A 25,888-nucleotide genomic window follows, 5' to 3' on the forward strand; every position below is an offset into this window, starting at 1 on the left:
TTAAATAAAAAAAGAAGTAAATTTCAAATGAATTGTTGCATTTCACATTGCTTTTTTCCACGTATATAATATGCAGCTGCAAAACCTTCAATTTTAACCAGAGTAATTTTAACAATATGTGGCACCCTAACAAATTATGTTTTATTGGAAGCATATGAAAAACAAGGAAGCATCAGAGACTCAACTCACATCACAGCATTGTCTCTCTTCTCTGCTGTAAGCATCAGATACAATTTATTGGAGAGTTACATCTTACGTGGGGGGAAAAAGAACATATTATTACATCTTAGTTGCATAAAAAGCACAGAAACTTCAAATCTGTCCCAGAATGGTCTCTGCACCAGAAACCTTGACATCAGATGGAGCTTCTTCAACGTTAAGAGCCTTAACTTTCCCATCTACCACATAAGCTGACCATCTGCACCAAAACAACAGCAGCTATTCTTTAGAGATACAAAAATATTATTGGAAGGCAAAGAAGATGCGTATCGTTACTGAGAAAGCAGATTCTCTCAAACAAGAAAACCACTTGATAATCAATCATGCACATACAGCATTTTAGGACATACCTTTGAGATCGAGTTCCAAGTAGAGCACCCGAGAGATCTGTTACTAAATCAAGGCTTTTGTGGAAGCTTCCATCAAAGTCCCCATAAAATTCAATCTGCAATGAAACATTTTACACCCCAAAAATCAGTTATTGAAGAATGATAATCAGACACAATTAATACTCTGCAACGCTGACCATATTACGTATTTCGAAGAACACAATCTTGATATGACCATATTATGTGTTTCGAAGCACACAATCTTGTATAGATTAATACAATCTTGGACTTCTCAGGTTGAAGTTCTTAAAAATCCCTTCATTCTTCGTGCACATTAACAATTAACAAGTATTACAATTTCAGGTAATCTAGCCACCCACTCACTACAATAAAAACCAAAGTCTCTAATCCTTCTCATTTTCTAAATATCCAATGCTAGAAAAGACAAGCCGTTATTATGTGTTGCAATGACTGGTAAACAAAATACCAAATCATTGCAAACACTAGTAGTATAACGGAAACACAAAAGGTTTGAAAGCAAAATGAATGCTCTTGTAGGTTTCCAAACAAGAAGACTGCAAAGATGGAAGTGTTAATAGACAATGACTAATTTTTAAAGCCAAAAACTAATCGCCAACACATTATTGCTGAGGAGGGAAATTGAAGTCACAAAGTACATGGTTCTCTTAATACTCAAGAAGAAGGGAAGGGCCAGCTTACAGCATCTTTCGCTTGAAGTCTCTCCGCCCATGCATTCATAACATATGGATCATTAATAGACACACAAATAACAGAATCAACGCCTTTAGCCTTAAACTTCTCAATATTATCTTTGTAAGCAGGGACATGTTTGTTTGAACAAACTCCTGTATATGCACCCTGGGACAGCCCAAAGCATCATGATAAGCAGAGTATTTTCGATGAACACAAATAACAATGTAAAGTTTCTCCGTAATAAGAGTAAAGCAATCCACGATTCCTTTAAAAAGCTCTCTGTCTTGCACAAATAGAAAGCATCCCTTCCCTCACTATTAATAACATTTATTTCTCTGAATGAAGAGCAACAAACACAGCGAAAACAAACAAAATACATCCACTATGATATTTCAATTTGAGGGAACAGATGCTAACTATAATACAAACACCATAAAATGTATGATGTATTATACATTATTTATAACATACTATCATGCTAACTTACTGGAAGGCCGAAGATGACGACTTTCTTGTCCTGAAATATCAAATTGACAAGTAAAAAAGGCATTAGAAAGTGAGACCAAATCTGATGAAACAAATAAAGAAAAAACAAAGACATAATTGAAAGATAGGTACAACTTTCAACTTAATTCATAATTCACAATGTCCTCAAAGAAGGTAAAGATGCTAGCAAGTTGCAACATTGCCATTCTACTTATTTCATCCAAAGTTCGCCACTAATATCAGTTAACGTTGCTAGTATTTCAACATAACAACGCATGGAACAAATTGAAAATTCGCCATTTTATGAGAAGAAAATTATAGTAACCAGAAATTGAGGAGGGGAAACCTTGAAGATATCTTTGAGAGGAGTAGTGGAGAAGTTAGATGAGACTCCATCATCCCAGGAACGAGCCTTCTGAAGAGAAACATTGGGAGCAGCGGCGATTAAGTCTGTGCCAGATGCAACCCTAGCAGCGTAAGACCTCAGTGACGCCCCGAATCGAAGACCTGCCACGACGGAGCAAGTAGCTCGCTTCACGATGGACGATGCCATGTCGAATCAAGATTGCGCCTTCTCAACGGTAACCGGGTTCTGCAGGCAAGAGACAAATGGAACGCCAACCACAGCAAACAAGTAACAAAATTGCTTTTAAAAAAAAAAAAAAAATCCTTCTAGAGAGAATCGGGGAAAAAAAAAAAAAGCAAGTTGAAAGAGAAACTGTGTCAAAAAATTAAGTTAAATTCAAAGATCAAATTAAATATTTTATTTATCAAATAATATAAATAAATGATTAAAATACCTTTTTATTTAAACCAATAAAATTAAAAAAAAAGTTGCTTGTTTAGCATATGTATCCAAAACCAAATTTCTTATACTTTAAACTAAAAACCTTGCATCTCAAACAAAAAACCTTACACATCAAGCCATGAACCTTGCATCATAAGCCAAAATCATTACACTGAGTTTACATGTGATTTTTAACAATTACGAGCAATTAAGGAGTGTTGAAGTTTTCCACTGACCCTCCACCTGCCTGTCAGAGTTCTGACAATTGCATTATCAACTATTGAAGGAGCATTTTGCTCATTCGATTGAATTATTTTATGAATACAATAATAGGTTTGATCTTTCAATTTACTTTGGTCCTTGGACATACTTTCGGTTTTAACAAGGTCTTTTCTACTAATTCTCTCAATTTAAAATAATTGCATGATTGGGATTTTTTTGGGTACCTCAATCATGACTGGGATTAAGAAAACAAAAACAAAACGACAGTATTGAGAGTGAGAAGAATGTGAAGTATATCAATATCAATCATCGATATATAGCATACGATTAGTGTTGATGAATAGAGAGGCATAACAAGCTTAAGATTTCAAGGGTTACCTAACTGTAACAAGTGACGATATATATAAATATATTTCATCCATAAAGCATTTTAATATGTTGTATTGCAATCCAAAAAATAAAAAAAAATAAACGATAAAAATTATAAAAATTATTTTATTCATAAAATAATTTGATCAAATGGCCAAAATATTCCTCTATGTTAACAAAAATGAAATTAAGAAAAAATAAAAAATCCTATTACTGGTGCTCCGGCGACCTCTGACTGGAGCGCCAACCACTCCTTCAACAATTGACAGTGTGCTTGTCGAAACTCTAACAAGTGCTTCGCTGAAAAGTGTCACTGAAAAAAAATTCAACACACCTTTATTACATGTAATTATCAAGGATTACATGTGAACTTAACAACTAAAGGGTGTAAAAATTTTAATTTAAGGTGCAAGACTTCTAGTTGAGATGTAAGGCTCCTGACTTCAAGTGTAAAGGATCTGATTTAAAGGTGCACGTGTTGAACATATAGCTTATTTTTTTTCCAATTTCGTTAGTTTAGACAGAGATATTTTAATCATTTGTTTAAATTATTTAATGGATAAAATATTTAATTTGGTCCTTAAATTTAATTTAATCATTGGACATAATTTATTTTTTAACTTGATCCTTTTCATCAATCCTCCCTTGTTTCTGACGCCCGTTCTGCCTGTTCGGCCTAAAATTTCCATTTCTTCAGTCACAATCCACAATGCTCAAGTTTAGTGTTGAAAGCTTGGGCAAATACGCACTAACACACTTAACCCGTTAAGATGTGTAATAAAAAGCCTTATTTAAGATCTCGAGACGCCACTTGGAGTTGTTGGATTAAGTGATAAGTATCTAAATAGTGCTCTTAGTAAATAAAATTTACCAACATAGTAAGCTGAATGAAAGGGGCTAAAGTTTTACAACATAACAAAGTTAAGTTCAAATCCAGCTGGGATAAGTGTTTGACATTTATATTTGATAATGTCTTAAACAAAATTGAATGTTCAATATATGGATACACACAAAATAATAATAAAATTTTGAGTTCTAGTCTTTTAAAAAAAAGTTGAGAGATTTCTTACAATCGAAATTCAATTTAAGTCAAATCGAAATTAATTGATAGTGTTCGATATTAAATGGTTATCTAAAAAAGCGTTAGAAGTGAAAAAAATGAATATGTTTATTTATAAATTATATAATTATATATTCAAAGAGAAGAACGAAACAAGAAGGTGGAATGCATGTAAAATTATTTTCCTTTACGCATAATTAGATTAGATTCTTATCCGTTTATCAAAGAAAAAAAGAAGATAAGATTTTTAAACAGTTATACATAGGGGAGCATGGGTTTGAATTTTTTTTTTTTTGGGAAGTTTGTGTAAGACTTAATTCCGTGCCCATGACATAATAAGGAAAGAAAAATTCTTCCTCTAAACAATTAGATCCGTCCGGTTGCTAAAAAAAAATGAAATAGAACGAGTTAAAAAAAATAAAGTTATCAAAATGTGGAGAGGAATAAGTGACATTATATTTAGGAAAAATTAATCTTTTAGTCCTCCAACTTTTAAGTCACTTGTAACTCAATCCCTCAACTATGACTCGCTGTGACTCAGTCCCTCAACTATAACTCGCCTTTGATTCAGTCCCTCAACTTTTGAATCACTTACAAATTAATCCCTTAATCTTTGTTAATTTTTTTTTCATGTTAACTTATATCTCACATTAATGAATAAGAAGAGGGTATTTTAAAATAATATATGAATATTTTTTTTATCCCTCTTATTTGATAAAAAAATTTTTTAAAAAAATTAAAAAAAAGAACCGAGTTATAGGTAAATCAAAAGTTGAGGGATTGAGTTGCAACGAGTTATAGTTGAAGGACTGAGTCGCAGCGAGTCATAGTTGAGGAACTGAGTTACAAGTGAGTTAAAAGTTGAGGGACTAAAAGATTAATTTTTTTTTATATTTATAAGAGAAAACAGTTATTTAATTCACAGGGTTAGAAGTCATAATTCATAAAAATTTTAAAGAATATAAAAGTTTCCACCTTTCTTAATGCCATAATCTTTTTGTCATCATCATTGTATTAGGTGCATTAATTTTTTTTTTTGTTTTTTGTTAAGAGTGAACACATGACTAACATTAAAACAAAAACCAAAAAAATTGTGACAGCAAAATATAAATTCACATGAAACAATAGATAATGATATAATTTTTATTGTGAAAATAAAATAAGAGATTAAGTGCATACTTTTTGTGAATGATATAATCATTATAATAAAGATAAGAGAAGAGATTAATTGCAAACTTGAATTATGAAGGATGATATTGGAGACGAAAGATTTCCGCTTGAGTAAAAATAAAATAGAATATTGCATTGTAAATTTAATAAAAGGTCAATCAATAATAATTTGAAAGTAAAATTGAAAGATCAAATTATATCTCAAATAAAAAAGTTAAAATATTTGAAAGTCATTATTTAACATAATAGAAAAATGGATTGGAATGTTCAGGAGTTTAATTGAAAAAAACTTATTTGTAGTTGAAAAGTACCTCATAAACGTAAAGAAAGTTTTATTGAATTACTATAAGACAAATTATATTTTATGATAGTAAATATTAGGCTTTAAATGGATAGGAGAAAAAAGTTGGAGTAGCATATGAAAATGTTAAGATAAATACGTGGGAATGCACGTAAAAATAAAATTCAAAATGAAAATATACGAAAGAACATGTGCATCATTTATTGAAAAAAAAATGATAGAAAATTATTTAAAATTATTTGGACATATATAGACAAAACTGTAAGAGACATTAGCGAGAAAAGTGAAATAGATAATTTTAATCTCTATAAAAAGATGTAGAGAAAAGTTAAAGAAGACACTTGCGAAAGTTATTGACTAGGATTTTTTTAATTAACAATATACCAACAAATTTGATAAAAAATAAAGCACAATAATATAATACAACTCATAGAATCGATCCCATCAAATAAGATATATTTTCTTGTTGTATGGAACGATAGAGAATGCTTTGGAACTCACAGACCAAACGGCATTTGGTTTCATTGAATCTCTCAACTGCATTACCTCTGTTGGAATTGGTTTCTCTCTGCAGTTTCTCATCACTGTACCTCCATTATAAATTAAAAATCAAAGTTTAATGACAGATTAATTTGTACTTCTGAACCCCCTCCAACTCCGTTGGATTGTACTAGCTTCTGCTTGTTATCATGTTATGCCACTTTTACCCATCCCACCCCCTCCAATTGCCATTTCCCTATCCCACACCCCCCCCCCAAAAAAAAAAAACCCCTTTTTCTGCTACTATGGTGGGATCTCACAGGCAAAAGGAAAACCACGTCACGAGTAAATATCTTGTGGTTATTCACTGCCGGTGACACGATCTCCTTTAAAACTACCATTCTTTTCACTTTATGCGCCATATAATTCTCATTCACATTATTTTAAAATTATCTCAAAATAGTCCACTATAACATATGAAAGACTGTTGCATGCGACTTGCATCCATCTAGACTGAAAATCACTTTCATCACCTTACCATTCCCCTCTATTTTCTAAACCTACCTTTCCAACCACGCATACCTTATTCTCGTGTAAGTAAAGTAAGGAAACCATCAACCTGAATTTGACTTTGACTCTGATTACAAAATTAATGAGTTCTCGTTTATCATAATTGATAAATCATAGTCTCGACGTTAAAAGACTGGAACAAAACCATATCCCGTTATCTGCTATCACATGCCTGAAAACAGGCCACGGGGACGAGTTTCGGCTCATTGAGGATTGTCTGAAACTGATAGAAGAACAATTCATCAAAATATCACAAGTATAGTAGCAGGATTGTGATTTGAATCAGCTTCTAGATTTTTAGAAGCTTCAGGAGATCATAGTAGATTTTTAGCAACTTCAGGAGACCATACACCATCATAAAGTTGATGAGGGCAGCTATGATAGCAGAAACTCAGGTGAAAAGAATCCTCCTAAGAGCATCTATTTGCCTACAACAACAAAAAGGGTCGGGGGGGGGGTGAGAAATTTAACAGGATCAGTTATCCTGTATGCAAATGATCTCATCAGGCAACATTGATCATTTTATAACAAACCTTTCCAAGTGATGAAACAAACGGTTCTTCTCTAACCCGGGATAAAAAAAAAAGAACCGGGGAGGTGGGGTGGGGGGAAGGCAGGTTCAGATCAATAACTAAATGGAAATAAGATAGCGAACCTTTCCAAGTGCATGAAGACTGAACCAGAGCACAAGGTTAATTCCTTCAAACAATCTTCAGGAAATTATAATTTTGCAAGGTTTTAAAAGTTTTAAAAGAAGAAAGTTGACTTTATTTTTTCACTTTATATCCCGAATAAAAAATTTAATGCCCTAACATCGTATGTTAACAATTACATAAGCAAGCAAGCAAATTTGAAGTTCTCTAATATTAACCAAAGAAGTTTAGCATATTTGAGATAGAAACTTGGGTTTAAATAAATTAGAAGATAAGGACGGAATGTTTCTTCTATCCCTTCATAGATATATCAGTTTGTCTAACACTTACCACGTCTTTGGGTATGGAAATTCTCTATACTTCTGTACCAAGTCCACTGGAAGAATAGTACAGCAATGCGTAATATTCCAGCAGCAAAAACCTCAACAAATGCCATCAAGAACGAGCTTTGTGGGGAAAAACCAGAAGTTGCTAAGGCCAGCAAGTATCCCTCAAGATTGCAGGGGATGAAAAAGCTTCCAGATTTTATGCCATTTAATGCCCTCCGAGCAACTTCATCAGCTTTCATTAAACCGCCAGAGGCCACAATTAAACTGGTTATCTGTGGTTTTTTCTTGTTTTCTGTAAAGAGCATGTTTCAGTTTATCAATACACTTCACTACAGGGAAAAAAAAAAAAAACTGGAGAAGAAGAAAGAAAGAAAGAAAGAAATTCCAAGGGATCGAATAATCAGACATCTTATACACAATACATACTAAAGAAACACATTTTGACATTCTAATTCCATGAAATCGTAACTCTAAGAATACACAGAACCCTATATTCAGTAACTGTATCATGTGTTATGAGCATTCTCTTGCTATATACTACTCCCGTCAAGACTGATTCCACAACTCGCTCATATATAATGGAAATTAGAAACAGAATTTTCTATGTTATCAATGCCCACCAAAAGGAAATATTTAGCCAAGAAAATGACAATCATCTTGAGATTCTAAGTAGTAAATCATTCTATTTATGGATTAAAGTATTCTGATCTCTAGATCACGGCTCCTCACATCCATGATGAGCTTGAACAAATAACAGATGATATCCAAGAGGCTAGTTAACTCATAACCACTACAAAATGAATATTGATGAGTTACCAAAAATGATGTATTTAAATAAATAAACTCAAGAACTATTCAATACCTTCTGATAGACCAGGAGTGTCTGTGTCTGGAGGGAATATAAGAGAAACACGAATGTTATCTGCTATAACCTCCTGTTGCAGTGCCTCTGCCAGACCACGAAGCCCAAATTTACTGGCAGCATAAGCTGTATAACCATAAATACCCACCTACAAAAAAAAAAAAATAAGTTCATGTCAACAGATACATAACTTTATACTACTAAGTTATAGATTTATTAACAGTTTTAGAATCCGAGGCAAGAAAAATTAACATATATGTTCAAACAATCAACTATGTATCTCTATTGTCCTCGAAGCTGTTAAGTAAGATACTCTAAGGTGGTATGATCTTGGGCCTGCAATGAGCATGAAAATATTCTACACGGTAGTGCCAATTTCCCAATGAATTGATGAAATGAAATTCATGTACTTCATACTCATTTGTGATATTTATTAGCAGGGACTTATCTATGAAATGCTAGGTGCTAATAGCAATTTTATTGATCTTTACTGCACCATGGCTTGAACCCCAACTAACGAAGGTAAGGTGATGCTAGCTGCCTTTCGGGATCAGTAGATGTGATAGAGAGAGATAATACCAAGCAAAGTTCCCTTTGATCATGATTTACTTCATTAATGGCGTGCTCGCAACAAATCTGGCTATTTATATTTTCCCCACATGATCTGAGCGATCACAATAGATCAGGCTAGTTAGCAACATGATCTGCATGCTCAATACAAGCTGTTCTGGTTGTAGTCCCCCAGACAGTGAAATTTCAAAGGAATTTGAAATTGAAAATGTTATCATTATATATTTTTTTAAACTTGTTTTATTCTATTTTGATGCTTGTTTCAACTGATGCAGAATTACTCAGTCCTATAAATTTATTATGCATTTGGTAGTTGAACTCATTATACTCAGTTTGCTTATTCTTTGAAATGTTGTCCGGAACCATAATATTTCTTTCAAAACTTCCACCCCAAGTGAAATGTTGTAATTTGTAAAACACTTTTTGTTGATTAATTGATTTATTGAAGCATACAGACTTCTTGACTTTTGACACCATGATATTTTATGGATTTTCTATAAAAAAAAAAAAAAAAACAGGTGTCATGCTTGCCATCCTTCAGTTTTCCTGGTATGCTATTTACTCATTGGGTTCTCATAACTCACACTTCCTCTTTTCCATGTTTTCAAGTGCAATGTTTCCTAAGTCTGACTCCAACATTATAAATCAAGTCACCTCCGCAGTGCCAAGCCCAGCACTTGTTCTAGTGAGTTGAATATGTTAATTTTGTTTTTCTTTTGGTGTATAATACTATGCTTTGCAATCAAGTTAGTTGCTTCATGAAACCACAAGCAGGGAGTTGCTATCAGTTTTGATATATAAGCACTTTTTGACTGGATTTTGTGTCAGAGAGTGGAGCTCTTGACTGATACACCCAAAATGTGATTGTTTTAATTGATTGTACAATTCCAGTATATCCCGTTTTCCAGGAAAACTCGACAGAAATTTCTGTGATTATATGAATGAAAATTTAAAGCATTCTTGATAGTCAGTCTACACATAAACGTAAGATTAAGTTTGCAGGCTTAAAAATTTTGAGTTCTGCCTGCTATTCCATGCTAATCAAATTTCTAGCAGGGCAAGCTCAAGATCCTAGTAAGCGTTTACAGGATGCCCATCAAGACATCTTTGGTTCGAATCCAAATCCGCTTTAGATAGCGAGCTGAAATCACAGCCATTTCTAGAAGTTTGCCAAAGCAATTGTATCGATGAAACATATTCAAATCCCATATCTCACAAACACAGATCGCTTTAGGACGATAAATAAAATTGATAATGAAACACCATAATCTTTTCGAAGTATAGGACAATACCTGACCAGCCTGCGATGACATAATAGCAATAGAAGCAGGTCCGCGGTCCATCCTGTTCTTCATTGCCGGCAACGCAGCCTTAATCAAATTGAAACTCCCCATTAAATTCACGTCCATGATGAACTTCACGCCAAACAATTCCTGCTTCTCGATCTCCGTGGCCCAAAACACCCCGTGATTCACAATCAACACATCAATAGGCCCCGCCTCATCAACGGCACGTTTCAGGGCATCGTAGTCGCGCACATCGGCGGAGTAGACGGCCACATCAATGCCGGTAGAGAGGCGAATCGAATTCCTAGCCTCCTCGAGCTTATCCACAGAACGAGCAAGGATCGAGACGCGAGCTCCCTCAGCCGCAGCCTGGCGGGCCAGGGCGAGACCGATCCCACTTGAACCCCCGGTGATGAACACGTGGCGATTCTTGATCGGGATTTTCACCGGACGGGGCCGCACGATGAAGTACAGGAGAATGAGCACAGCAAGAGGAGGCAGAAGGAGGAGAGTGAAGAAAGCAAAGTAGACGACCGCCATTTCTCTTTCGCTTCGAAATCTTCGAAATGGTTGCGAATTATGCAGCTCACTCCACCCGCACCACCAAGGCGATTCTTCTGGGATTAATAAAATTGAACCAATTTTTGTTTCATTTAACTGTTGGTCAAAGTTTCAACAACGAACATGTGGCCTGGATTTCTCTCTCCTTCTTGGGCTTGTGGGCTCTCTTTAACAATGAAATCTCACTTATCATTCACGGCGCCATAATAAGCTCCGAGCCAATGTTCGTATGTGTTTAAAATTACAAAATCTCCCAATGTCTGCAATATACGAGAAAATTAGTAAGAAGAAAACAAAAAATAATCATATTGGAGGCGAATGTAAACCAGTTAAAAAAAAAAAAAGGGAAATCCCAGAAATTACTGGGTTTGAAAAAAAAATGAGCTGGAGCTTGAGAGAAATTAAGCTCGAGGCATGAAGCACATGTTGCGTTGGTTAGCTTCATCATCGGATTCTCAGAGTCAGAGTCTGGTGGTGGGGCAGCAACACAGAGTGATGAAGATGAGGATTCTGAATGATTGATTCAGCTAAGACAGACTGAGAAAAAGTAGGAAGGAGAGGAAGGACCCAGCAATTAAGAGAGTGTCCAACATATGAGTTAATTTTTTTTTAATCAAATAATGGGATATTTTTATTTCTGGTTCCTATTCAGCTTCCAATAAAATAAAAGCTTCAAGCGGTTCTTGTTCATTATTATATAGGCGATCTAATGGCACCATATCTCTCAATATGTGGGAGGTTTCTTTGGTGGTCACCATCACTTCTGAGTTCGGAGTTTGTGATTGAATATTAGGTGGGAGTGGGCAGATGAGGCACCAATCTATGCATGGCGAACGTGATTCTATCTCTATGTACTCAAAGGCTGAGTTTTTAAAAAAATTTCTCATTATCAAGATTAAATTTAAAATTTATAACAAGCCATATGCATGAGGAATAGTAGAACAGGAGTACATCCTCTATTTTAAAAAATGATATAAAAAGTTTAGATGTTTAGAAGTAATTATATAAAATAATATTAAAATTGATATGAATGTTGCATGTAGAATGCAAATTAGGTTATTCAAATGGAAAAATGCTACTGAAATTATTTGTGATAAAAACAAAGCACCTAATAAATTTAAAGAAAAATTTTATCAAACTATTGAGATCATTTTTTTTTAATAATACAAGAGACTATATTCAAAAACAATTAGTTCTCATACATAGTCTATTCTTCTTATCATGTACCACCTTTGTGCAAATAGATAGGGGTTGATTAAAAGCACAAAAACTACATACACTAGCTAAAGCATATTTAGCAAGATTTTGGGCACAAAAATTAGCCTATCCGTACATAAAATTTGAAAACTCATAGCTAATGTTGCTTAATCTATCTCTTACATGCTCAATGATCATGTTATATGACATTATAATAGTAAATGTTAGATTTTAATGGAATAACTAGAACATAAAATGAAATATCAGATATAAAGATGTTGAAACAAATGTGTAAACATATATTAAAATTGACATCTATTGAATAGAAAATAGTAAAAATATCATTTAAGATAATTTGAATATGTTAAAAAAAAAAATTCATTAGAGGCACTGGTGACTATGAAGAGGGTGGAATGGATAGTTCAAACCAAGAGTTGAAGAAGATCAAATAAAATATTCAATGAGGTTTTCGAACAAAATCTTTTGATTGACAATATATATATATATATATATATAAATTTAGCCGTTAATAAGGTAAAATATCATTGTACAATTTACATAACTGACCCTACTTAATAAAATAAGACTTACTAATATTGTATTATAACTACAAAAATTTGAATTTTTATTTGATTTATAATTTTATAAATCCAGGAACTACACCAGCAAAGCAAATTCTCGTTCCCAAGTGTCGTGGGATCTACATGCTGAATTTATCTGATTTGCGTTCTAGTTTAAGAATTCCAATAGCATGGGTGTCAAAAGTAGCTTAGTATATTCATTCTCTCGAAAACCATTGAGGTGAAACTACAAACATCAGAAAAAGAGGCGTCTCACTTCAAAGAAAATAAAAGCTAAAAAGTTAAATCCCCAGTGGAACTGATCTACACCAATCTAACTAAGCATATGATAAAAAGGAATTGCCGGTAAGCCAAGCCTGAGATCCAGCGGGCAACAAATCTCCAACCCCAAGTGCTGTAAAAGTTCATGAAGTTGGCCCATCCTCAATTTCATCTGACACGGCCAAATAATCAAACCATATTGTTATTTAGATCATTTGGTTTTGAATTGAATAGCCATATTGAGTGGTTATTTGATTCTTACGGATAAATGCCATAACACTCAGATCTTTTTCATAATTCTCCCTGCCTCACCAATATTAGTAATCTGCCGTGGTCTCTTAAATCTTAAACCCTTCATATTTGTATAGCCCTGAACCAAAGTCACGCTCCTCCAGCTGTGTCCATATCTGTAACCCCATCAACTCCCCTGAAAACAACTGATAATTTTCTCAGACAGGTGATTTTCTGGTCATTCTTGGTGGTTGTACCGTTCACGTGAACAATATCCTTGGATAATTTGCCCATCAGATCAAAAAGATTTAAGCCCAGGTTGGATCGAGTCATTTCTTCCAATACAAGGGGGGCTTGCATGTACAGGTTCTTTCCCCGGTGAGAGACGCTGGCTCGTGATAACCGCAACTTAGGATGTTCTTCCAGAAGATCAATGAACTATTGCCACAATAAGATTTAAAGCACATTAGAAGGGCATAGGCCAAAGATAAATCAAACATCATTTGCCTAAAGACCCGTAACAGCATAAGAGAACAACTCAACCTAGTAAAATAATGCAAGTAACCATTATTAGCCCATGATCCTTGTTTTAATTCAGAGTCGAGATGCAAACTATCTGGTTGATGAAAGAATATTTTCCTTCATAAAATGACATAAAGGAACTCCACCTATGTTTTATAGCCAATCTCTAGCCCGGATAAAGGAAGAGAGTTGTGTTAAGCTCTCAACAATTAACATAAAATTCTGTCAAATCTCATTTGGATATGGACAATCCTAGTGGGACAAGGTTTTTTTGTTGTTGTTGTTGTATAAAACGACGTAAAAGAGGGGACAACCCTCATGCTGAAGATCCAGACCATGGTCCTTTCCCCAAAAAATGGAATGTTTCTTGCTTTCTATTAAGGACCCCCTCGCATGACAGTTCTCTATACAGCCAATAGTTAAGAAAGACAAAAGAAAGAGAAAAGATAAATGGGAGCATTAAAAAACTTGAGTAACTATGAAGGTTTGACAAGAAGATGATTTGTGTGCCCCCAAAATAATCTTGCAAATTCTTCCAAGGGCACCGAGTCAAATGAACTAACAAGAAGACAAGAAGCTACTCTGCAAAATGCAGACACTAAAATATCGAAATTCAAATACTCCAGTTTAACAGCATTTTAAAACGCATAGTATTAGATGAAAAAGATAATGGCAAAAGAAGGCCTTAGTAAGAGAGGAATAGAGGTATATTCACAACCAGGTATGACTGTATAAACTGCAGCCAAGCCGACATGGTAGTTCCAGTTTCATTATATATATTGTTGGTCTAGTCCCTTGAAAGACATCAAGAATAGACAAACATAAAATAATTGGATTGAACTGCTAAATTTCTAATTAATATAGGTTCAGGAATCAAGAGCTGAGAAATAACCTTCTGCAAAGTGACTGAAGGTTCCACTTCAATAAGTACACCAGGACCACATACAAGACACTCTTTATCCCTCTCAAAATCTGTGACTTTAGTATGGACGCCTTCTGTTCCATTATACCTACATAAGGTTCGGATTAATTAGTAAACAACGTTCATACTTTATACTGCGTATCAAATCCAAAAAAGAACAAGCATATCAAGTGAGCACGCACACATTTGTATGTGTAAAAATATTAACAATCCATGCTTGTCCTTTTGAGCATTGTGGTTTCAAACTTCAGATGATGAAACTTTAGGAATCAGAAGCACAAGTCACAAGTTCTAAGGCATAAGTTAAAAAGAAAAACTTTAAAATCTGTCAGGAAAATGAGAAACTAGAGGACCTCAAGTGAAATTAGTCATGCAAAATAGGATTGGCAGAGAGGATAATAAAAGCAGAGAAAAAAAAAAGCACAAATTATGTAACACTGGCCATTTGCACACAATTGAGCAAGGATCTGGTAATGGTTAGGGATTTCAAGAGGTCTTGTAATGGTTAGGGATTTCAAGAGGTCTTGCTTTCAATACATGAAAAGTTGGGCATATCACCGTCGTCAGAGATATGTTACTAAATTCATTGATGGGCCTTCTCGCTCCCAAAAAAGGAATAAGACGATTTTTTGCCCGTTGTTGAAGCCCAACAGCTTTTCGCACAAGGAGGCATGTTATATGTATGTCAATAAAATCATTCATGGGCCTTTCCCTCACAACTAAAGCTTTTAGAATAACTTGATCCTTAACAACCATAGCAGATCAGGTACTCAAAATTATGCTAATATTATAATTAAACAAACTCAAGCATAATGATAAAGAAAGACGAACGTCCTGGACAATGCATAAATTTAAGCAGCTTCAGGCAATTAATCTCCATTAGTCTTATTTTCCATGAGCCATTTATTTAAAAAACAATGTTTTTCTGTGTTCACGTTGAATATTCTATGTTGCAAGCATGTATCCCATATAAAGTGTATAAGTGCAGAAAAGATGACCAAAGCAGGATCAAAGATTAGAAATAGCAAATATCATAGAAAAGAAAGTACATACGTTAAATAATTGGACAGAGTTTTGCTGCACTCTGTTGCAATCTTCAACGTTTCTAGTGCACATGCAGCTGATATAATTGCATTGGTGGAAGCTATAGCTGGAATGATATTCTTCACAACACCCTATAAAGTAATTAAATGCTTAGTGGTAATTAAAATGTACTCCGAGTATAACAAGGGCCAAAAAAGGAAAAAACACAAGTATGTAACAATTCATAGGAATTCTAAGGGTTTGTTCGGAAGGATTGGGTGAGGATAGGGAAAATCTTCAAGTCACTGCTTCAATGTCAACAAGTAATGGGATTTGGTGGGATAGGATAGGTTTCATCCTTGCCTGATCCACACCCTAATTTCCAGAACTCTCCAAATTGGGGGGTCTGTGATGGTTTAAGTTTCTTTTCTTTTCACATTTACCCTATCAGGATCACACTTTTGCTTTTATTCTTCATATTAAAAGAAAATACGAATTAGGGAACACTGAAATATTCTCCTCCAAAATCCCCCCTAACCCACTCATTAACAACGTTATAACTTCCAAACAATGGTGAGTTGGAACTAACCCCAACCTGGCTATCTCAAGAGTTCCCAAACAAGCCCTCAGCAAAGACAAAAGGCAAAACCACTCACGTCAAGAAAAAACTCCTGGAATAAGTAAAAAAATTTGGAAGAAAAAAATGAAGAGCCATTTCGGTTACCTGGGTAAGAGAATAAGTAACTCCTGGAATGCCAAAGAGCTCAGCTCTCTTGAGAGCCTACAAAATATCAATGGTAAAACTTTTCACAAACTAGCCAAAATTGCACGCAAATCAGAAAACAAATAATGAAAGTCACTTCCATAGCTACCTCATCGTAGACCCATTTCATGTGCTTGGGGTTATCTGGATCAAATGCTGTTCCACCATGAGCCTGAAAATCATAAATTCACTAATTATTAACTTTAGGATATAACAAAGGAAGCAACAACAAACTAAGCAATGAAGTACCTCATTCCATTTAATCAAATGAGCATATTCAATACAATGAGCAGCTGTTCTAGGGGTTTCTGCAAGGGTACATAAAGGAAACTTCACTTGAGGTGGGAAAAGCCAGATTGTACACTCAAAACATGGTGTGATCCCCGGCAAGATAACCCTAGCATGGCCCTTGAAACCTTCAGTTCCACCATCTACCATAGGTTTGATAGTCTCTTCCCGTGGATTATTGTCAGAATCATACTCTAGATTAATTAAGAAAAAGAAATGGAATTAAATATTGACATAAACAGAAAGTAATGAATTTTACTAGAAATGGCCAGTACAAATTAATAGCCTTTGGCTAAAAAGACTGGAGAAGAAAATCCCCTTATTAAAAAAGGAAAATACATATATCGGAATCAACATCAATGTACAGTTTATGGAATCAAAACTAAAAAAGATAAAGTCTGCTGCAAATATTTAAAAAAAAAAAAAACAAATCCTAGTACCCGTATCACTATAGTGAGAATTAATGCACAAAAACAGTGAATAAGCATGACGTTTACTTCCTGCAAAAATGAGTTCCCCATTGGAATTGCACTAACTCTTATCCAATATACATATACGCATTAAACAAAAAGTGAATAAACTAAGCATCTTTTGCCTGTAAAAGATTGGCTCATGAAAAATACGAAAAAAGAAGTAATTCACATCACACGAGAAATTAAAGTTCTTCCATCCTGTTATTTGTGGAAAATTAGAAGCACATAATAACTAGCAGACCAGAAGGATTAAGTTCTTGATGTCTAAATAGCTTTGCAGCACCAAAATGCCTATTAAGATAAGTATTACTAAAAACTTCTGTTCAAAAATCATAAGTCCATCTTTTATGCATGGATTAGATGAGTATACATGTTATATGGGCTCTATTTCCTTCTAGATCAGATATTTGTATCATAATTCAAGCATAATTTTATTTGTCCTACTCACTGATATTTTCTATTGGGAAAATCAAAAGGGGAAAAAAAATTAACAAATGGAATGCACTCTTTTGTACAACATAAGGCGGAAGGAATACGCACCTAGAAAACTGCAAGCGACAGCATTGATATAGCTACGAGCTTCAATTGAATCAAGACCAAGGGCAATAATGTTGAAATCATTATAAAAAGATATGTCCTTCTCCTCAATCCGGCAAAAATGAGGTACAATATTTACACCACTAATTCTTTCCATGACACGCTTAGCGGCTACCTCAGCTTTTGGTTTGCCAACATCTTCAAGTCTAAAATAATAATGTCGCAGACCAAGTTCACATCAAGTTGAAGCAAAGGAAACTACCTTCCCTCAAAAGCTTTTTTTTTTAAACAGTAAAAGCCAGCAGCTGAATCATAATTAGAATCTCAGGCACAAAGTCAAAGGTGACAAACAAGCTCATCCGATATAACCAGGATCAAAGACCCCTTTTCTCCCCAGCGACAAGTATTTAGAAGAGCAACAAATTAAAACATCTATTAAAAAGATATGCACTTTCAGGAAGGGATTCTACCTGAACAAGAATTGACGATTGAGATTAGTAACCTCTATACGATCCATATCTATGACCTCTAGGTTCCGAAAACCAGTCAGCGCTAAATCTTTCAACAACTCACATCCCAACCCACCTGCCCCTACTACTAACACTCTGGCATATGTCTGAAGGTCATCTCTCATCTGTAACATACCAACGTAAATCAGTGCAAGAAACCAAAAGACAGTAAACACACTTAAAATTAGCGTGTGCAAGTTGTTGAAGTGAAGTAGAGAGAAAGAGAGAGCGCGAGTACCTCAGGGCCAGGTTCGAACCTGGGACCAACAAGATTACCAGGCCTGAGAAGAAGCTTATCAAGATCCCTCGATCGACTCGGTTGCAGTGAGGCATCCGCCATTGCTGTCGCTCTATTGGGATTTTTCCGATGAAAATAAAAAAAAACCCCGCGGAGAATTTCACACCCACTAGGGGGAATGTATAGTACAGCTTTTCTTTCACGCTCTTGGGATATAGCCGTGTAGCGAAGCGAGACGATGCAGTGAACGGACGAACTACACGTCGTTTTTGTCATACTTTCAGGGGAGGGAATTATTTATTTATTTGTTCTATAAATTATTAAATTATAAAATATAAAATTTATATAATTAGTAACACTTAATTCCAATCTTATTAATAAAAAAATCACCCTAGAAAAAAACATCTCCGATACAAGACATCTCGATATTCTAATGTGAATGCTATTTTGTGAAAGAAATCATTCTATATCATGTTTTAAACATAACTAACCATTCTAAACAATTTTTGTCTAATTTAATGTATTATAGTGAAAATAGCTTGAAATATATACTTCGAAGATATTTATAATAGATTGTTTCATATGAAAGAGCTTCAATCATTAACTCTACTTTCTTTGGGTCAGATCATAGGCTATTTGCTATAAAGTTGTTAGCCCTTTCGAATCCATGTGTGTGTAATAAGCAAAGATTATTCACCCAGGATGAGCTTTACAAATGAATCTAAAATTCCTGTAGTTCTTAGATTGTAAAGTTTAAACTTTAAAGAGAGGCAATAATAAGATTGAGTGGGATAAAGGTATCGAGAACATACATCCCATATATTGTCTTTTTTTTTAAAAAAAAAAAACCAAATGTATATTCTCATAGTTGCAGGTTTAAAAGACATCATTCTTTTAACAAAAAAAAAAAAGAGGGGATCTGAAATTTCAAGCAGAACTGAGAATCTTTTGGCATTAGAGTTTTTGATCCATGGAACGTACCGATTTCACAAACCCACATTTTCATAACCCATTCCATTCTATTATCATCCATCTTCTAAAATAAATTTCTCCAAATATGATGGTGGAGATTCACAGCTATAAATTTTAAAGTGTAAAATTATTTTTGATATTATCACGCTTCTAAATTCTTGAAAGTTGATACTACATTAAGGTTCTTAGAGACAAATGCTTGTGATTTCTCTCCTTCTATTAACATAAAACAAACAATCCTCTACTTGAATGAATTAGTGAAGGTGTTACTTGAAAATTGTACCCCTGCAAAATTTCAAAATTCATGAGTATCTCTGTAGCATCAAACAGAACGGGAGTGTTTTGTGCCCACCAAAACAAAAACAACAGAAGGGGAATGTTTAGGAATATCGCTTAGAATTTGCTAAATGCACTGCAAGAGTTGAAAATTGGCAAAAACACTGTTTCTTGGGTGTTTTCATCAATGGCATGAAGGAGGAGTTAAAATCTAAGGCCCCGTTTGGTAGTTTGGAATCATGGAGAAAGAAATGGAATTGGACATGGAATCTGTTAACATGTGTGTTTGGTATGCAATAATTATGATTCTTTGGAATCAGGATTCAAGGAAATTTGATGGAATTGGATTCCATCATATGAATCATGGAATCCAATTCCATGGTTCATTTTCTCCAATTTGCCCCTTCTCTCTCCTCCAATATAATTTTTTTTAATTTTAAAAAGGACACTTTAGTCTTTTCTTATTTTAAATACTTATATTTTATTAAAATTATATCAGGATTCCATCATTATACCAAACATACTTTTAAATCCAATTCTATTCTAATTCCAATTCCAATTCCGATTCCGATTCCGATTCCGATTCCGATTCCATTAAAAACTCTTCCATTATACCAAACATGGCCTAAGGTGTTATAAACCGCAGTCATATAAAAAAAATTAGGACAAATTAAATCGGAAAAGATTTTTTGGCGCAAAAAAAAAAAACTGAACTAGATTTTAAAAAAAAAACAAAAGAAAAGAAACTTTTTTTTTGGCTTTTTGAAGCAGGATTCCGAGCTCCAGCGTCGCTACCGAGCCTCACAAACAGTGGCCGTAAAGGCGATCTGAGATTCATGATTGTTTGTCTTTTGATCTTCTTTCCCTTGTTTAGGCCGATGCAATTTATTTTACATAAAAGTTGGCTGTTTCGATGTTTATCTGTGTCCTTTTTGTGTTCAAAATCCATAATCAGATTCTTCCAAAAATTTCCGACTGTTTGTTTCATCAAGAAGACTCTGAGGTCCGTGCTCGATTCATCACGGTAAAAATTTGAGCCAATGGACAATTCCCTGCATTTGATAATATTAATGTTCGAATCCTGGTTGTTACATTGCTTCGTCGTGGGATTTGAGTTCGCATTTCTGTTGAATTAGAATAATCTTTGATGATTAATGATAATGAATAACAATCTGTAATTACAATGTACTAGCAAAAACATTCTGATGCCAGAAATATTTTCCTTTTATCAATCTTTCATCAAAACTGTGTCTAAATACACAATGTACAAAAAGAATTGATAATTAGCCCATCTCTGTTTTCCCACTTCCTACAAATTCTATCCCAAAATTGATGTCTATAAATAAGAACTGAGACCTCTGTCTCTCTTTTAAATCAATGTTAGCAATTTGAAGGCTTTCTCTGTGAATCATAGTATACTTGGGACTGTTAAGAAGAAGCTTCATGTTTCAGGAAGAGTGCATAAAGCAGCTCATTCCATGCATCAGGAACACCAGGGAGGCACCAATGGCTGCAATCTTGACGATGACGAGGGGCAGGCCCCACATCATGGTCGAGATAATAGAGAGATGGATGCCCATCTTTCCTCTGAGCTGTCATGTGGGTTACATTCAAAACCTTCAGCTTCATGATTCCATTTCCAGATGATGATGATAACAAAGCATTGGCTACTCTGAATTGAGACCAGTTATCATTAGGCACCAATGAGGGGGAGCCTAGCTCTGGAAGTGTTTCCACATGACACTTTCCTCCTTTCTTCCACTCCCCTCCCCTGCATCATAAATACTGGTATACTTTACTTTCAGATGACTTATGTAACTGTGAATTTGTCATTTCTTTCAGAAAAAAGCATAGTGAAAGATGTCATTCATTCAGGCAGAGAAAATCTTCACCTTCTATCCAAGGGTTTAAGAAAGCGAGGTAAATATTGAGTCTTAGAGAGACAAAGGAGGGGTTGGGTAGCAATTACAGAGAGGATTTGGTTGCTATGGAAACAAACCTGAATTGACATGATTTCTTTAGAAGATGTAATGGTATTCAAAATGTTTCAATTTGTTATGACAACAAAAAATGTCCTAAAAATGAAAGAAATGGCATTTTGTAAAAGTTCACTAAGCTAAGAGTGGTCTGAGATCACTTCTACATATTTCCTCTTGTAGCGGGTTTATGCTGTCCAAGAAGGTTAAAACGAAGGACGGTACCTCTGACACCTACCCAGAAGTATGGATACAGGAGATGATAAATTGTCCACACATGATTCAGGAAGTTGTGTCCTCCTTGATGCTAAATAACTCATGTTCTGAAGTATATTGTATTAGCAAAGGACTAAGGATATTCCAGAATTCTCGAGTTATAAAATTCTTAAGAGTTCAAAAGAGAGTGAAACAACCACAATCGTGTGTATGGGATTGATTTTTTGTGTTTTTGTTCCCACTCAATCCTATTCTGGTCTTTATTTGAACTTCAGAGTCAAGAAAAGTGTTGGAGTCACAAGTCATTTGAGCAGTCAAACAAACCTGAAATGCACAGGGGCATAGCTGCGGAAAAAGACCTGGGTCTTGTTAGGATTTACAGCTTCTTGTACCCAATTCAGCACCGTCTTGATGGACCTCTTAAACGCATCTTCTATTCTCACATCCAAGTTAATTTCCAGACCTTCTTGGAAATAACAACCCCTGCAGAAATAAATACAACGACAAAATGTGAAGTTCACCTAATGCAGCCACTCTGATTAATGTTGTCTACTTCAATGCCAGCACATAAAATTACCCTCTGATGGTCTTATCATAATTCCACCAGTGCCCTGTGTTAAGAACCAAAACATCTGCATCTCTCCATTTCAAAGAGTTCCAATCCATCTGATCTAATTTCAGTGTTGTCCTTATCTTTTCAGGAGCCGCAGCAGGAGGGCGACTCTGCAGGACAAGAAATGGAGCTCTGTAGTATTCCACAGTGCAGTTGTAGTCCCTGAATCTAAACACCAAGAACCCCTTGTGCTTTGTGATTGGATTGCCATTCACTTCATAGATTGATTTCTTGTTAGCAACTCCAGAAGACAGCATGCATAATAGTGACTCCCATTGGTTTCTCCCAATTGAGTCCCCAGCAAACACTAGCCGTTTGTTTCTCAGTCCTTCCAACATCAGTGTTGCATTAAATCTGGTTTTTGTAAGTGTTTCAATTGAAAAGAGAGTCAGTGATCACATTTATCAAATGCCATAATCTATTGTCATTATTATTGGTATCATTGACAGGCAAATGTTCATTGGCACCAACACACAACTTAATCTAATCATATTACATCACATGGTGCCATCCTTCTGTTGACAGAATGATGGATCCAAGTGAATTTGATTCTAGACTTCATGCTTTAAGTTCTGCAAGTTTTGGAGTCTCTATTTGTTAATGATGTAAATTTGTCTCTATTTGCTAACAACCAAGAAGTTAAAAACCAAAAGAAAAAAATTGAAACATGTATGTTTATCCTTCAACAAATAAAAGATTACTCTTCTAAATTAAAGGGGCAAGGCTCCTAAAGGTTCTGGTACTACCATGCCTTTGGCTGTGTGGTTTGGTGTTTTTTTCTGAGCTCTGATCCATACAAGTTAGGATAAAAGAAGGATTGCAATTAATATTAGTGTTGACAAAGAAAGGACATCCATTATGGCTTCGATCTCTCATGTATTTGAAGCTTTGAGAAGATGATAGTCTCTGATTTTTATCGAGCAGATACAAACTTGCTATGTTAATGTTTATAAGAAGACGACGACGACGAGGACTTTGACCATTACTTGGCAAGTATTGTCTAATTCAAAGGTACGTAATAATTGGAGGAAAACGACTTCTTACACAAATGAAGGGCAGGTGGAAAAGATGGATAAGGAAGAAGAGGGTGAAAAATAGGAGTGTACCACATTTAATTTGAACTCGCCTTCCTAGTATAATATTAGAAATTTTTTATTTTAATTCTTTTTTTTATTGAAATTTGATAATTACTTATTAAAAAGAAAAAAGAAAAGAAAAGAAAAGAAACAGAGGGTAAGAAAATGACGGAAAAATTTAAGAGATGGTATGGGGCTTCACAAGTGAGAATGACTCGGAAGCCAATGAGATCAATTGCTTTGACAAACAGGATCGAAATTTCACTTTAGTCTTTTATGACCACGAGATTAACTTACGAATACTAGCACAAATTGAAAATATCAAAGACTAACATACGAATCGATATATATATATATATATATATTATTTCATTGCCTCACCAAATGTTCAGAATACAATGAGCAGCTTATGGCCATTCAACCGTGGGGTCACTTTCAAGATGCCGGAGAAGAATGGGTCAGACAAATCCAAAACCATACTGGTTTCAAATGCCAAATAGATAGATGAGACAACTACCTTTTTTTTTTTTTTAACCTCATTCAAATTAACAAATATGACTTCTTTTTTTTGGCCAACAATATACAATATGACTTGTTCCCCTCATTTTCTCGTTTTCTCAGCTGGCTGACGATGCTGACAGTAATGGGAAATAAACCCATAAGTGGCCGCCGGAATATTGATCGGACGGCACGGCGTTTCAAATATCAAGTTTGATTTCACATTTTATGAATCTCTAAGCAAACATGAATACACGACACCAATATTATAACAGTAACAATGGGATATTGTTTGATAGGCACCAACCTGGGTAAGTTACAGTCTCTGGGTTGCCATCTCCATTTGGTGTAAAACAAATCGGGTCGTCCATTTTCAGAACAGCGAAATCCTTGATCGAGGAAGCTACAATGATTGGACTGATACAATGGATAGTTCTCGTCCCAGACCCAACTTCCAGTAAACAAATCACAATCACTACCATGTTCTCCAAGAAATTCAACTCTCTGGTGGTGTTGTTCTGGCCCATTCATCTGCACCCAAGGAAGTCTCCGCTGGGTCCGACCCGAAATCCCGAAGCTGCCAGCGAAATCTCTGTAATCCAAACAGAAGAATGAAAGAAGAACAAAAGCAGCGACGGCGGAGAAACCCAAAACACGCAGAGACGGCTCGAACAGCCTCTGACGTTTGATCCTCCTGAAAGCTTCGAACACTGGCATGGCTTCAATGTCATGGAAGAAGGAGGTTTTAGACATTTGGGTGAAGAAGAAGATTGAGAAGTGAAGAATATGGATATGGCTATGACCGTTGACGGTGGTCAGAGAAGGAAGAAAGATGGAAGCTTGGGAAGAGAGGAGGGAGATTCAGAGGTGTGGCATGCAAGCAAGCAATACGGTATTCATGGCAGCCCCAATTGCAATGAAGCGTTTTTTTTTTTTTTTTTTGGGTTGGATTACTTTGCTTGGTAGGTCAGTATCATGAATCATTAAATGATGAAGGAATGAATTAAAAGGTCCGAGAGAGAGAGAGAGAGCGGGAGAAGATGGGTGTGGAAGAAGCAAAGGACCATTCATGGCTGCATATAATATATATATATATATATATATTATACCTTCCTTGCCATATTTTTTCATTTGTTGAGTGAGAGAGAGAATTGGTATGCAAGAGGGATGGCTGGGGAGAAGGTTTTCTTTTCTTTTTTCAAAATTAACTGACATTGACTATTAGATTGTGATCCAATTTGCTGGATAGAAATTAGAATAGTTACAAATTTATGTTTTTTTAAAAAAATAAACATGTGTCTTAATTTCAATTATTCCGACGCCATTATGATGGTTAATATTGTTCAATTAAGATTCAATTGAGAGATTCAAAGCCAAGTTTTAATATTATCTTTACCATCCATCAGTTGAAAGATCTTGATTATTCGGGTAAAACAAAATTTCTAACAATTTTTGATGAAAAAAGATTGAATGTTGACTTTTATATTAAATGCAGGCTTAGTTTCTCATATTGAGAGAAATTAATCTTTTTTACTAAATCTTCAATCATAATCTCAAATTTTTAAAAATGAATTGAATGCATTTTCCTTTACTCAATCTTGGTGTGTAAATTTATTCCTTTTTTAATATTATATTCATTTTATTTCTACTTATAAATTATTATCAAATCCATCAATTAATATATTTTGATATAATGTGTTGTCTTTAATTTAAGTTAGATTTGACATATAAAATCATAATCAAATTAC

General features: G+C 34.8%; 4 protein-coding genes across 7 annotated transcripts; all 4 read right to left on the reverse strand.

Moving 5' to 3' along the window:
• Positions 1–119: 119 nt before the first annotated feature.
• On the reverse strand, positions 120–2,376 carry LOC129292857 (peroxiredoxin-2F, mitochondrial). The gene is made up of 5 exons (XM_054930522.1): positions 2,095–2,376; positions 1,750–1,779; positions 1,269–1,427; positions 570–664; positions 120–418 (listed from the first exon to the last, which is right to left on the reverse strand). The coding sequence occupies exons 1-5, from the start codon at positions 2,299–2,301 to the stop codon at positions 313–315; spliced, it is 597 nt and encodes a 198-aa protein (XP_054786497.1). The 5' UTR covers positions 2,302–2,376; the 3' UTR covers positions 120–312.
• Positions 2,377–6,740: 4,364 nt separating this feature from the next.
• Positions 6,741–11,554, reverse strand: LOC129293872 (3-dehydrosphinganine reductase TSC10A). Of its 3 annotated transcripts, none has more exons than XM_054931992.1 (4): positions 10,414–11,550; positions 8,552–8,699; positions 7,691–7,981; positions 6,741–7,135 (listed from the first exon to the last, which is right to left on the reverse strand). In XM_054931992.1, the coding sequence occupies exons 1-4, from the start codon at positions 10,945–10,947 to the stop codon at positions 7,128–7,130; spliced, it is 981 nt and encodes a 326-aa protein (XP_054787967.1). In that variant the 5' UTR covers positions 10,948–11,550; the 3' UTR covers positions 6,741–7,127. The 3 variants fall into 3 exon arrangements, with proteins under 3 accessions (XP_054787967.1, XP_054787966.1, XP_054787965.1); XM_054931991.1 differs by lacking the exon at positions 6,741–7,135 and having other exon boundaries at positions 7,549–7,981; positions 10,414–11,228; positions 11,332–11,554; XM_054931990.1 differs by lacking the exon at positions 6,741–7,135 and having other exon boundaries at positions 7,549–7,981; positions 10,414–11,554.
• A 1,367-nt stretch (positions 11,555–12,921) lies between these two features.
• LOC129293978 (NEDD8-activating enzyme E1 catalytic subunit) lies at positions 12,922–18,741 on the reverse strand. The gene is made up of 9 exons (XM_054932141.1): positions 18,514–18,741; positions 18,237–18,400; positions 17,770–17,972; positions 16,718–16,950; positions 16,578–16,640; positions 16,430–16,486; positions 15,736–15,857; positions 14,653–14,770; positions 12,922–13,676 (listed from the first exon to the last, which is right to left on the reverse strand). Exons 1-9 carry the CDS (start codon positions 18,613–18,615, stop codon positions 13,389–13,391), a joined length of 1,350 nt encoding a protein of 449 aa, XP_054788116.1. The 5' UTR covers positions 18,616–18,741; the 3' UTR covers positions 12,922–13,388.
• A 2,145-nt stretch (positions 18,742–20,886) lies between these two features.
• Positions 20,887–25,179, reverse strand: LOC129292697 (protein trichome birefringence-like 11). Of its 2 annotated transcripts, none has more exons than XM_054930299.1 (4): positions 24,448–25,179; positions 22,531–22,920; positions 22,278–22,436; positions 20,887–21,532 (listed from the first exon to the last, which is right to left on the reverse strand). In XM_054930299.1, the coding sequence occupies exons 1-4, from the start codon at positions 24,891–24,893 to the stop codon at positions 21,190–21,192; spliced, it is 1,338 nt and encodes a 445-aa protein (XP_054786274.1). In that variant the 5' UTR covers positions 24,894–25,179; the 3' UTR covers positions 20,887–21,189. The 2 variants fall into 2 exon arrangements, with proteins under 2 accessions (XP_054786274.1, XP_054786275.1); XM_054930300.1 differs by having other exon boundaries at positions 21,337–21,546.
• Positions 25,180–25,888: the final 709 nt, after the last annotated feature.

This window comes from Prosopis cineraria, unplaced genomic scaffold (genome assembly GCF_029017545.1).
Source record: "Prosopis cineraria cultivar Desert tree isolate PC_DT_omini unplaced genomic scaffold, ASM2901754v1 PC14, whole genome shotgun sequence".
NCBI classification, from domain to species: Eukaryota; Viridiplantae; Streptophyta; class Magnoliopsida; order Fabales; family Fabaceae; genus Prosopis; species Prosopis cineraria.